We start from the raw sequence: 12117 nt of genomic DNA, 5'->3' as shown, positions 1-12117 counted from the left end.
ACACACCTAAAGCAGACCATACACAAACATACACGTACGCTAGTCAGAACTTGCACACAGCAATCAAAAACAGTGCAGGGTCACATGCTTCCCCTCAAAACGAGACCTCACCCTTTTTTGGAAGCAAACACACAACCATCCCACCACCAGTGAGTAAGCTGTAGAAAGTGCTGTGGAAAAGACTGAGGTTTTGTTAACCCCTGAGTGATTCGCCATCATAGTTAGAAAGGCAAATGCGAGTCCTTTATATCTCACCAATGTTTTATGTGTTGTCTGTGTCACTAGCAATGAGAGTAAAAGTATTCCGGGTCATAACCGCTGGCAACAGCACCAGGCACCTCTAAAGGTGCTAGCAATGGGCTTCTCCTGCCTGGAGTCATCCACCCGTACTCGGGTGGGTATCTGTCCATAACAGGGTCAGGAGGCGGAGCCAGCAGATGGGGGTCAGGGCTGGTTTGGGAGGAAGGTTAAGCAGCAGTCAGATCAAACTGAAGTGTTCATGTGTGCTCACTACACACAGTTACACAGAGACAGACCACTGGATGTATGCGGATTATTAAAGGGATAGTTCACCCAAAAAATACAAATAAAAGAAAAATCTGGCCATTTACTCTCTACCCTTTATGTTGTTGCATATATACATTTTTTTCTGGCATTTTATAATGTTGTATTTTTTCTTTTGCCTTAATAAATTTGGCTTTTAATATGTGAACGTTATGGAAATTTGGCTCACTTTTTTGAGCAAATATGTCTGTATAGTTAGGGATTGTTTGTTTCTATAAAAAAGAAAATGTAACATTTGATATATTATTATTGATCATGTATAATAAATATAAAACAATACATATAAAATTCTCTGCAGTTGATCAAAGATAGAGTAAAAACTGTAACACTGGAATATTATTAATATAATTATTTTTTTTAATGTTCTTGTGATCTTAATTTTCAGCAGCAATGTAAATTGTGTGTCATATAATCCTTCAGAAATCATTCTAATGTGCTGTTTTCAGGGGTTTATGATAAATATCGGCCGATAATTAATGCGCAGCTTGTCAGTTAACAGCTTGTGAAATCATGCACCTGATGGAATTTACCTCTGATTAGAGAACTGGCTTTACTGACGAGATGCGCATTAATTATCAGCCGAGATCTATAGTGCACCCCTAGCTGATTTTGTGCTCAAAAAACTTTTCTTGTTATCACATTGAAACCAGCTGTATTACTTAATATTGTTTTTCAGGATTATTTAATGAATGGAAAGTTCAAAAGCACTTTGGAAATAGAAATATTAACATTATAAATGTATTTATTGTCACTTTTGATCAATGTAAAGCATCCTTGCTGAAAAAAAAGTTTTACCTTTATAAAAATCATTTATAAAACTAACTGAAAAATCTATTTAATGACATTTTTAAAGTTTGCAAGGAATACAGGCTTCAAAAGACATAAAATGAAAAGTCGTATTCATATGGACACTTGACACAATATCTATATATTTGCATTTTTATAGGATAAACTCATACATTTGGCACAAATAAGGGTGAGCACACGTGTGAACTACTCCTTTAAAGGCTGCTTGAAGAAACACGAGCACATTTAAAAAGGAAGCCATGCAGTTGAGCTTTTACATCACACAACAAGCCAGAAACCCTGAGACTCTGACTAAACAACAAATCACGCTGAGCACAGACAGAGCAACCCCACACGGCTGCCGCTTTACTTACTATCAAGGGCTACAATTAGCAAATGAAGCTTTATTAACTCTTGCATGTCTTGCACCACCAGTTTGAGGCGGGGACAAACCCATCTGCTTCATCTGATAGCAAGAGGAGGAAGAAGGAAGATAAGGAGGAGGGAGAGAAGAAGAGCAAGCTTGGGAGAAATGAGGAGGATAGAACTGAGGACTGGCAGGGTAGTGCCAAGCACGTTTAGAGTGCGAGCTGGAGCCTCTGTGAGGGAAAGAACGGTCATAAAGAGAACAAAACATGAGAGCAGGTACTGCACCAGCGCTCCTGCAGAATTAACCAGAAGCATGGTGTCAGGCAAGCTGTTAGCTAGAACATGCCCATAAACAACTGTAGCATATCAGCTAAACACACTGAAAAAGGTACAAAAGCTATTACTGGGACAGTACCCTGTACCTCATTCACACCTGAAAGGTGCATATTAGCGCCTTAAAGTTATGTATCTGTACCTAAAATGTATAAGTTGGTACCAAAATTGTACATATTAATACCTTTTGAAAGGATACCACCCCAGTGACAGATTTTGTACACTTTGGCAAACATCAGAAAAGAAAATTATACATTATCAAAACTAGAATTTTCTTTGAAAGAGTTAGAATCTAGAATAAAGGGTGTTTTACAGGGTATTCTTTGGTGGGTGCTTACTCAAAAGGCCCACCTAAGCTTCTGTTAAATGGATTGGAACCCTCATTCAATGCAGGTCTATGAGATTTTTCACCCTTTTTTATAGGGAGACACTATAGACACAACCCAGTAATGAGTTTCTTGGCATGGCATTGTGATGGTAGTGCTTAACTCTGGTTAAGACAGTTCAGATAAAGGCTAATGAGGTAATCAGTAAAGGACGATGGCGCACAGAAGAGTCGTACCTGCTGTGTAACGGCTGGCTGTAATGGACAGTGTTGTAGCCATAGAACTGATGGTGTGCGGGAGGCATATCGTAGTCTGACATTGCCATGACTGGTCGACCGTGCCAGTTTCCCGAACCCACTGCGATGAAATTAAGATGACAGGAAATTAATGAAGGAGAACCTCATGCAGATAACATTACTGTTCAACTACTCAAGACGGCATCAAAAAACACTCAAGGTTTTAGACTGGCTTGGGTTATTAAATTGCCAAAATTTGACTGTTATGGCAGATTAACAAAAGTTTAAGATGACCATTAAGTCATTTTCAGATTTAATTCTATATAAATAGAATGTCAAAATTGTTAAGACAATTTTTGATGTATATATATATATATATATATATATATACTCTGTCTGCGCCAATAGCTTTGAACACCTACTCGAGGACCTTTCCTTATCCTACCCCATTCTCTCTCCTACTTCACTTCCTGTCAGCTCTGTTCCGGAACATAATAATGCCAATATTTCTTGTAGGCTGGCACATACAAGTACTCCATTTGTCAGAATTTATATACAAGACAAATTATTTTTTAAATAAAGTAATCTTGAATCACATTACTGTATACTGTTCTGATAATAATGTTGCAATGCAAACAAACTTAATCATCCTAAACCAGGCTTTTTTTTTAACACAATTGAGTTCATATGTGTCATCGTGAGATTTACTGAATGACTATAGAAGTCCAGAAAAATTTCGAACATGAGGAAACACAAGATTTTTATGCAACAGTTCTCACCTGTCGAGTAGGAAGTAGTACTGTCACTGCGTACGTAACTCGATGACATGGTCCTGTAGCCCAGGTTCTGCTGTGGTCCCCTGTAGGGATCATACCCTTGTTGTCTCTGCTGTCGGTTGTACCAAACACGCAAGTGTTCCACCACTTCAGCCTTTTGCATGTTTTTCTCATTACTGGATGGAGGACGGTTCCTTGGCGGCCTTAATGTGGCATAAAGGTTATGAGCTGAACCATCGATCTCGTCCTGGCCATAGTTCCCATAAGGGTCATGTCTGTAGTAGCGTGGGTTTACAGGATAGTGTCCTTCCATCTCAGTCTCGTACATGTACGGTCCAATTTTGTACACCTCAGGTTCCAAGTATCGTGGATATTCAGTGACATAATAGGCTGTGGTGGTTGGTTGTTGCCGAGGTTGGGGTGTATAACCCCGTGTCTCATTTTGTGTTAGGTTAGGCATGCTGCCCGTGGGGGCGTATGTGTTACCCTGCCTCCGCCGATGGCGGTTTTTAGCACGGGAATGGCAGTGGGGTACAGGGTACTCCACACTGGATTGGCTGGTGTAGGAGGAACCATCGTCAAGTATCTCAGTGCTATTGCTACGGCGAGGAGGAGGTATGGTGAAGACGGGCTCGGATGGCTCACTTTCTGCTAGGAACCGTGACTGAGATTCCAGACTGCCACTGCGTTGCCGAAAATGAGTGCTGCTAAAGGAAGCAACAAAATAATTAGTGTAAATTTTTTTGAAATTTTTTTTTTCTTTTTTTTTTTTTACATTTACAATATAAAGAATCCAAAAATCTAAAAAAGAAAATATATTTAAAATAATGGAAAGAACAAATTTGAATTGACACATTTTAACAATTAAAATTACTGGAAACCCAATAACTGTTTCACACTGGCTTGTAGGCCATTTTACTTCGCACAAATACCATATAGTTTTGCTGTGTCCTAAAATATTTATTTGCCTAAATTAGATTTTCTTTGACTTTTCTAAGCCTGGAAATCCCTGACATTTACATATTTTCCATGATCGTAGGAACACTGTGTTTATTCCTTACTAAATGTCATTCAAGGGTCACACTAGTGGGTGGGTGATGAAGAGGGGTCCATTGTGTTCTGTACCTGAGCTGGCTGCTGCTGTAGGCATTGCGGGGAAGCTGAGGGGTGGGGGGCATGCTCCGCGAGTCAGAGGGTTGGCGTGAGGGTTGACGGTAGGGACTGCTGTGTGTCGATAAGGCAGGTTCTTGGACTTCACCATAATTTAATCTAGAACACAGATAAGAACAATGCTTTATCAAACCAAACTTCCTTCTTGGGTGGTGTCCTTACCGCACACAAAAACCTTTCACGGCATTCCACCCTTGTACCAAGTTAAATCAAATACAAAAGCTCAATGGTTTTTGATGAACAAATGATTAAATAGCAAACGACTGAATCCCATATCATATTACAGACAGCTTTCAGTCGTCTGGCCCCAATGAACTTCCACCACACTAGCACATTCTATTAATGCCCGTTGTTCCTGTGAGATTTTCCAGAACAGCTTTCCTGCTTATGCCCCTTCCGCCCCCACTTTGTGATTATTGCAGGAGTTTTTGCAGTCAAGCAGTGACATGCTTATTCCTGGGGCACTATTTTTAACACTGTGAGTGTTTGCGCTGATAAGAGGAGATTGTGAAGAAAGAAGTCGAAGCAAGGGAAGGCTGGAATGCATGGCTGATTCCTTGTTCGCAGGTCTCTACTATCTCAACAGCACAAAAGCAAACAGCAACCATAGGCAGAGAAGGGTAAGAAGTGCTCAAGATTGATCCCAAAGAGCTGTGGTTGGCAGGACTCTCACCTGCCACAGTCCTGGTAGTCATCATTGGCGTGATCGATGTGATCTGAATAGTATGATGCAGCAAAGGAGTTTGACGAGCTGGAACGTGGAGAATACTGCACTGAACGTGAACGTTGCCTCTGCGATGGCTCGTCTAAGACAAAACAAGTTAACTAGATTAAGAGGGTAGCCATCTAGTCTAGCCTGCAAAGATAATTAGCAAAGGCATTTATACACTACTGTTCAAATGTTTGATGAATACTTTTGAAATCTTATTCAGCAAGGATGCATAAAATTGACCAAAAGTGACAGTATAAAATTCTACACTACTCCATTATTTATAGCAATACTCACCATCTTCCAAATTCAAGCAGTCAGAAAGGCTGTCCAGGTTCACATGATCTGCAACAACAAGAGAGATTATAGTTCGGTGTGTATTATTTCCTTGCCGGCACAATCTATTACCACTACATAACATAAAACAATAGTTCATCACTCAAGTTAAGCATCAAATCTTGACTGTCAACACAGTGCAAGTTTACTTACACTGTATAAACATGCACGTTTTCAGGGTTCACACACATTTTAGCCAACACTTGAGTTTATATACATATATATATAATGACTAATAATTAAACCAGATATGCACCAGCAATGATGACGGAAGCTCTTTGCGTGGGCTCCTTGCCAATCTTCACTCTGTAATCATTAATCTGATTTTCGATCTCCTGGAGCTTTTTGGTAGCGTCCAAAAGGTTTTTCCTGCGTTTCCTCTTTACTGTTTTACAGAGCTCATTTTCATAGGCAAGTTTTTTCGCTGCCTCCACAATCTTCTTCTGGAGTGCAAAGCAGCTCTCCAGGTTTCTTAAATTAGGATCCTGCAGGGAAAAAAGTTGAATTAGCAAAGAAGTACACAAAATCAAGCAGTCCTTGCATTTTTTCTGAGAAAAGCAATTGAGGCAGCCTACCACATCATAAGGGAAAAGATCATCCAATTTGAAAGCAGTTCCCACGCGCCTTCGAACATTAGGGGGCTTCTCTCCTGGTGCCAAAGGATACTCCTTAGGTAACACACCAGTCAACGCCTGATCAGATGAAGAGAAAAGCAAAGAAAATCTTAAGATATGACTGTTTAAACTGACATGGTTGAAACAGCATATGGAAATATGACAAGCCTCTTACAGCTTCCCGGAGGCACATTTTCTTCAGCTCTTCTTCCTTGAGTGCCAGAAGTTCTTTTATGCTTTCCTGTTTGTTCTTCAGTTCTGCAATCTTCTCTTTCTTCTGTTCCTCATTCACTTCATTGTCTCCAGAATCTAAAGGAAAGCACAAGCAAGTTCAATCACGACATCAGTACGAATGACATGAGTTAGTTAAGCTGTTCTTGGAATGAAGAAACAGACTGTCTTACTGGAAGAGACTAAACTTCCATTGCTGGCCATGATGAGCTTGTCTTTACTCTCCATGCTGACCAGCTTCCTGTTCCTTGGAGCACCAGTCTCTGAGAGATCCATGGCAATATCACCCAAACTTCTTGCTGTAGTTATTTTAGCCTTTAGGTATGTAAAAAAAAGAGGTTATTACAGCATCTCAATCACTTTCGTATGCCTACAAACAAAGCAATGACTTGTGCAATAGTAATAATAATAATAATAATAATTAAAGATGCACAGATATATACACTCACTTTACTCTGCTTGCGGTCCAGGTAGAACTGGTGTTGGCTGATGGCCATCACCCAGATGGTTTTGATCAGAGAATGGCTGGCATACCACGCGTAGATGACCTGAGCAGATTGCCCAAATGTGCGTCTAGAAGTTGTTCTTCTGTGGATTAACACATGTACAGACTGAAACCAAACAACGCTTTTTATCCTATGTTGTATCAATTAAATGTAAAAAGATTCAGAGACTCTACATTTAAAAATGACAATAAAAAGTAGTCCGGTTGATTCAAACTAAATAGCTTTTTAAATTCAAATATGATAGATGTGACCACATGAAGCAGTTTTAAGGTTACCTGCTATATTATACTGACTGACTATGAAGTAGGTCAGTGACACCCTGGCACAATGTCCTGTGATATCATCTTTGTTTACAGAGCAAGCCTAAACTGTATTACTACTGCAACGTGAAGTGACCGAAACGTTGGAAACACATTAGCTACGTCAAAAGGCTTCGCATTGCTAACATTTACTTAGTCTATTCAAAGGCCACATCCTATAGTCTATAAGAAAATAAATAATGCTTAGCATATCACAAACCATGCTCACTGAGTGCTTCAGCCAGTTTCATTTAGGTTGATAACACAGAAAATGTATATCAAGACATGACCTATTGTAGATTTATTAGTAACATTTTAGTGTAAGGCCCAATTATCACTATTAACTAATTGCTTATTAGCATGCCTATTATTAACATATTAGCTGATTATTAGTAATTATAAAGTGGATTCTACATGACCATATTCTACATCCCTAATCCTACCAAATATATAAAATGAACAACTACCTCACCTTAACTATTAATAAGCAGCAAATTAAGAGCTTACTGCAGCAAAAGTCACAGTTGATGGTTTGTTAAAAGTGAGAATTAGAACTTAAAATAAAGTGTGACTAATTTATCTTGCTTCCTCACCTCTTAGGGTCGTTGACCTCTACGGCAAACTTCTTCTCTCGGAAATACAGGTTTTCAAGCTGTTTCCACAGAAAGAGCTACAAAGAAAAAGGAAATAAGTTAGACAGGAACTATTTTGGACAACCACATTGACAGGAACTAACACTGTTACAAAAAAAGTTCAAAAAAGTCCAACAAACGGGATTTAATTTTTATAATCTAGATATTTCTTTTTGAAACTCACCTATTGAGAACATTAACATCCCTGTATTTTAGCACTTATATATATATATACACACACACACACATTTTTTTGTGTGTGTTATCTGTCAAACCAAGAAAAATATATTTTAATTCCCTCCTAGAAACACTATACTCTGAAATCACTCACAAAAACATCACTACATGAATATATGGTTATAGCTGGAAGCACAAGACAGTTGCTTTGGGTATGAAGTAAATAGAAATCAATCAAAGCACTACAGAAGCAAAGCGTCCACTGAGTTCTCAACTTATTATCAAATTCACAATGATCAACATGTTTATGGTAAAAGCATCACCAAAACATCCGCCATTTATGAATACTGTCCTTTATTCCAGACCTCCATCATAGATCTTCCCAGCTTAAGGCAGGGAAAGTACAATATCCAACTACTATCAGCGTGTGGGGGTGAGGATTTGCCAGGAATGTTAATAAATGCTTCCCACCAGGTACTGCTCAGATGCAGCTCGGAGTAATACAGACACAGGAACAGTATGATCCGAGCGTGGATCACGCAGAAGATTTGACTGCCGAGAGCATATTAAAACTTGACATATTTCTGACAGTTATGATCAATAACAACAAAATGAATAAATGACAACGTCTTCTAATTTCAGAGATCTTGCAGAAAAAAGGGCCTTACCAGTTCAGTTAGTGAGCCATTAAAGTTCCAGGATAGCTGGACAGGATCAGTATAGTCCTGATCTAAAGTTTCCCACAGGGTTGTGGCTTCCTCGAACAATACTCTCTTGTGTGCTTTCGAAGAGACCAAAAGGTGTTGTAAGAGTTTCAGACGATTGAGCCCCGCCCCTTCCCTCCCCCTTCCAGTGACATCACTAGCACCTCACTTTGCCCTTACCCACCTTGAGCTAAACTTCTCTTCAAGTACTAGTGTCCCTCTCCATTTCCGTCTGCCAACTATACAATCACTTCTGTGAAACTCTAACTCACACATGTAATTAAACCTCCACGATCACAACTTCATTATTTCTCGAGTCACCTCCCTCTAACTCTGATACCCGATTCCTATCCTTGTCAAACCAGACAAACAGGTTACGCTCTCTGAAATACACACACATAGAATGTTATTCCTCTTGTTCCGTTTTGGGAGGGGATTTGGATTGATCATAATGAACACCCTTCTATAGCTATTCATTAATCCATGTTCCTTCTTCTGGTGTGTCTCATTTTTACAGTCTGAATCATAATCCTTCACCTGTTGGTTTGGATGCTCATTCCCTTACGTTTCCCAAGGCAAATATGCCAGGAATCTACTACTTTCTTGTAATCATTAATGGCTGGCCATGGCACTCTTCACCTCCTGGTGAAAACCGCGTGCCTCTCTCATAGTGACTGAATAGCTGATGCAGCGACGACAACAGGGAATGTCTCACTATCTGAAAACATAAAAGTTTCCTGACCTTTCTTTGACATAAGACAAAAAGAACTACAAATATATATTATTTAGTCCAAAGGTGGTACTGATTACTCAAAATTAGCAGTATAAACACACAATTGATCCAAAAACATTATGTTTTTGTCAAGCCATTATCTTATTACCAGAACATGTGATTATAACACATTATAATGTATTATGACTCTGAAATGTGAAAAATCAGCTAATTGAATGATAAAAAGCATTCTCAACAATCTAATAATGGCAGCAATTTAAAAAGCTGAGCGAGACAATCTTTTCAGCATAATTCTTTTAGACAATTAAATGACTGATAAGATAAGTCTGAAGTCAATTGAGAGAGCATGCAAATGGAAAGACAATGGGGACAATCTTCAACACCTCAGACTGATAAAGCAAGACAGTCACGCAAATCTAGGAAGTCTGCAGATGTTAAGAATTTAAAAAATAATAATTAAAATACAAATAGATAATTAAGCTAAACAAAAATCAATAAAAATTAATGACTTAAAAATGACTTAAATTAAAATATATGTATTTTTTTAAGTTAAACATGCTGACCCAAACCCTTCAGATCATGTATTTTTTAAGTATCTCTGATCCTGGTGTAACTGTCGCATGTGATACCAATTTGTTTAGCACTAGTATCGATACTAGTGTATTCACATAACACTTATCTTAAAAGCAGCTCCTGCTTAATCTGGATGTTGGAAAAGTAGTATTTTATAATCGTACACTCCTTAACGTCTTTCATGTGACAGGGCTAATGATGATGCAGTGCAGAAATATGTTGTGAATATGAACACACCCTCAAGACTGGCTGCGTTCACACAGTAGCGGAATATGGTTATTGGTTCTTTTTTAGGAGTTTAGAAAAAGGTTATACAGGCACACAGATATATGATGAGAGTGAAAACTGCATTCTAGAACCAAATGACTTGATCACAATTCTCAGGACTTAAAACCACAGTTTTTTGAACCCATGCTTTTTAAATGGAACTGCAACTTGTATGGGCAGAACTGTCAACACGGACTGTGTGAACTTTGCCACAAAACACTCAAACAAACAAAATCCCTCTGGAGGGAACCATAGATACATACTAAAAAAAGTTTAGAAAGAAACGTGAGTGGTATTTGCATACACAAATCTCTATGTGGTTGTTAGAATCCTCAAGAGTGGATTTATTATATGGTCAGTATAATACGTGAACCTGGACCACAAAACCTACCGTCTAAAGTTGCTGGGGTATATTTTTAGCAACAGCCAAAACAACATGTGCATACAACCGCCATCTTTGCCGTTACAGGTTTTCCTTATATAGTTGAATGGAGGATCGAGGAAGTGGCATGTCTCTTATAAATTGTCTCCAGTAAATATCATGTTCCATTAAGATACTATGTATGTCCTACCGTACCGTAAATATATCAAAACTTAATTTTTGATTCGTAATATGCTTTGCTAAGAATTCATTTGGACAACTTTAAAGATGATTTACTCTCAGATTCCAGATTTTCAAATAGTTGTATCTCGGAGCAATATTGTCTGATCCTAATAAACCATATATCACTGGAAAGCTTATTAACGTAAAAATCTCTATTTTGAAAAATTGACACTTAAGATATATAGTAAATAATACTTTATTAATTTTGTTTGGCTTTAATGCACCTTTTTCAATTAAACTTTGCAAACAAAAGGTTATCATTATAATATAAAAATTCCCCCCCCCAAAATAATCTAAATGGGTTGTGATAATTGTAACTATATTGCCATCTTTATTTTTTGGCAAGGTGGTCCTTTGCAAAGAGATCATATTTCCTTGGCATCAAAATGTTTGAAAAACCCTGCTTTTCAGGATGATCCAATGATATAAGCTAACACACAAGAGCACATAATTTAGTATAAACATAACGTAAACAAAAAATAATAATGTTATTTATCTGATCTTTTCGCAACTTTCCTATACTACAACTGGGGACAAACTAATGACAGTAGTTTTGATATTTCAAATGTATCTTTATCTGGAATAATACAAAATACACTTCATTTACTTCTTTGATAAGGCATCAGTTCAGAGCCCGGGAAAGTTCAGACAAAACGTTTCAGAGCTTTTAATACCGCAGACCCCCAACAGCTCTCGCATGTGGAGGAGTTATAACCGCGAGACCCCTCGCTCTCCTCTATGGCCCCCTGCTAAGCTAATTGTGTTTTATTGCTTGATCAATTGTCAGGGCTGAGTGAAATGCACAATGGTGGTCAGATTTGCATAATGAGCTTGGTGTTCTGGAAGAAGATTGGGGGGCGGGTGGACACAAAGACTGTCCTCTTTGACAGGAAGCACAATCAATACTGGCCAGATGATGGGTTGCACTCTGACAGGGACTAGTGTACTTTTAAAAAGAGAGTGTTAAAACACTCATTCAAGTAGGAAAAGGAGAGGGGGAATGGGAAAGTGTAAGAAGATTTCCAAATTTAGTACCTTTTTTTGGACAAGGTGCCTTGAAAAATTGTGAATGTGTATATCAATGTACTCTTGCGATACTATGTGATAGCAACACTGTACTATGGTGCCACCACATTACCCTTTTGTTAAAACAAAAAGAGAAATAAAAAGGA

General features: G+C 38.4%; 1 protein-coding gene across 6 annotated transcripts in view; it reads right to left on the bottom strand.

The window, feature by feature from the left end:
- The window catches only part of frmd4ba (FERM domain containing 4Ba), a 47306-nt gene that overhangs the window by 1576 nt on the left and 33613 nt on the right, over positions 1–12117 (bottom strand). For 2 of the 6 annotated variants that reach the window (XM_052559431.1, XM_052559426.1), the window contains exons 12-23: positions 7849–7925; positions 6900–7038; positions 6624–6765; positions 6395–6528; positions 6181–6297; positions 5862–6090; positions 5567–5614; positions 5234–5366; positions 4516–4659; positions 3394–4097; positions 2615–2735; positions 1725–1949 (exon numbers count right to left, since the gene is read on the bottom strand). In XM_052559431.1, coding sequence (XP_052415391.1) covers positions 1727–1949; positions 2615–2735; positions 3394–4097; positions 4516–4659; positions 5234–5366; positions 5567–5614; positions 5862–6090; positions 6181–6297; positions 6395–6528; positions 6624–6765; positions 6900–7038; positions 7849–7925 — 2211 coding nt within the window. In that variant the 3' untranslated portion in view covers positions 1725–1726. Of the gene's footprint in view, positions 1–255; positions 451–1724; positions 1950–2614; positions 2736–3393; positions 4098–4515; positions 4660–5233; positions 5367–5566; positions 5615–5861; positions 6091–6180; positions 6298–6394; positions 6529–6623; positions 6766–6899; positions 7039–7848; positions 7926–12117 lie in introns of all 6 variants that reach the window. The other 4 variants (XM_052559427.1, XM_052559429.1, XM_052559428.1 and 1 more) reach the window with 4 other exon arrangements.

This window comes from Carassius gibelio, chromosome B6, assembly GCF_023724105.1.
Source record: "Carassius gibelio isolate Cgi1373 ecotype wild population from Czech Republic chromosome B6, carGib1.2-hapl.c, whole genome shotgun sequence".
NCBI classification, from domain to species: domain Eukaryota; kingdom Metazoa; phylum Chordata; class Actinopteri; order Cypriniformes; family Cyprinidae; genus Carassius; species Carassius gibelio.
This window is presented reverse-complemented; position numbering and strand designations above follow the sequence as displayed.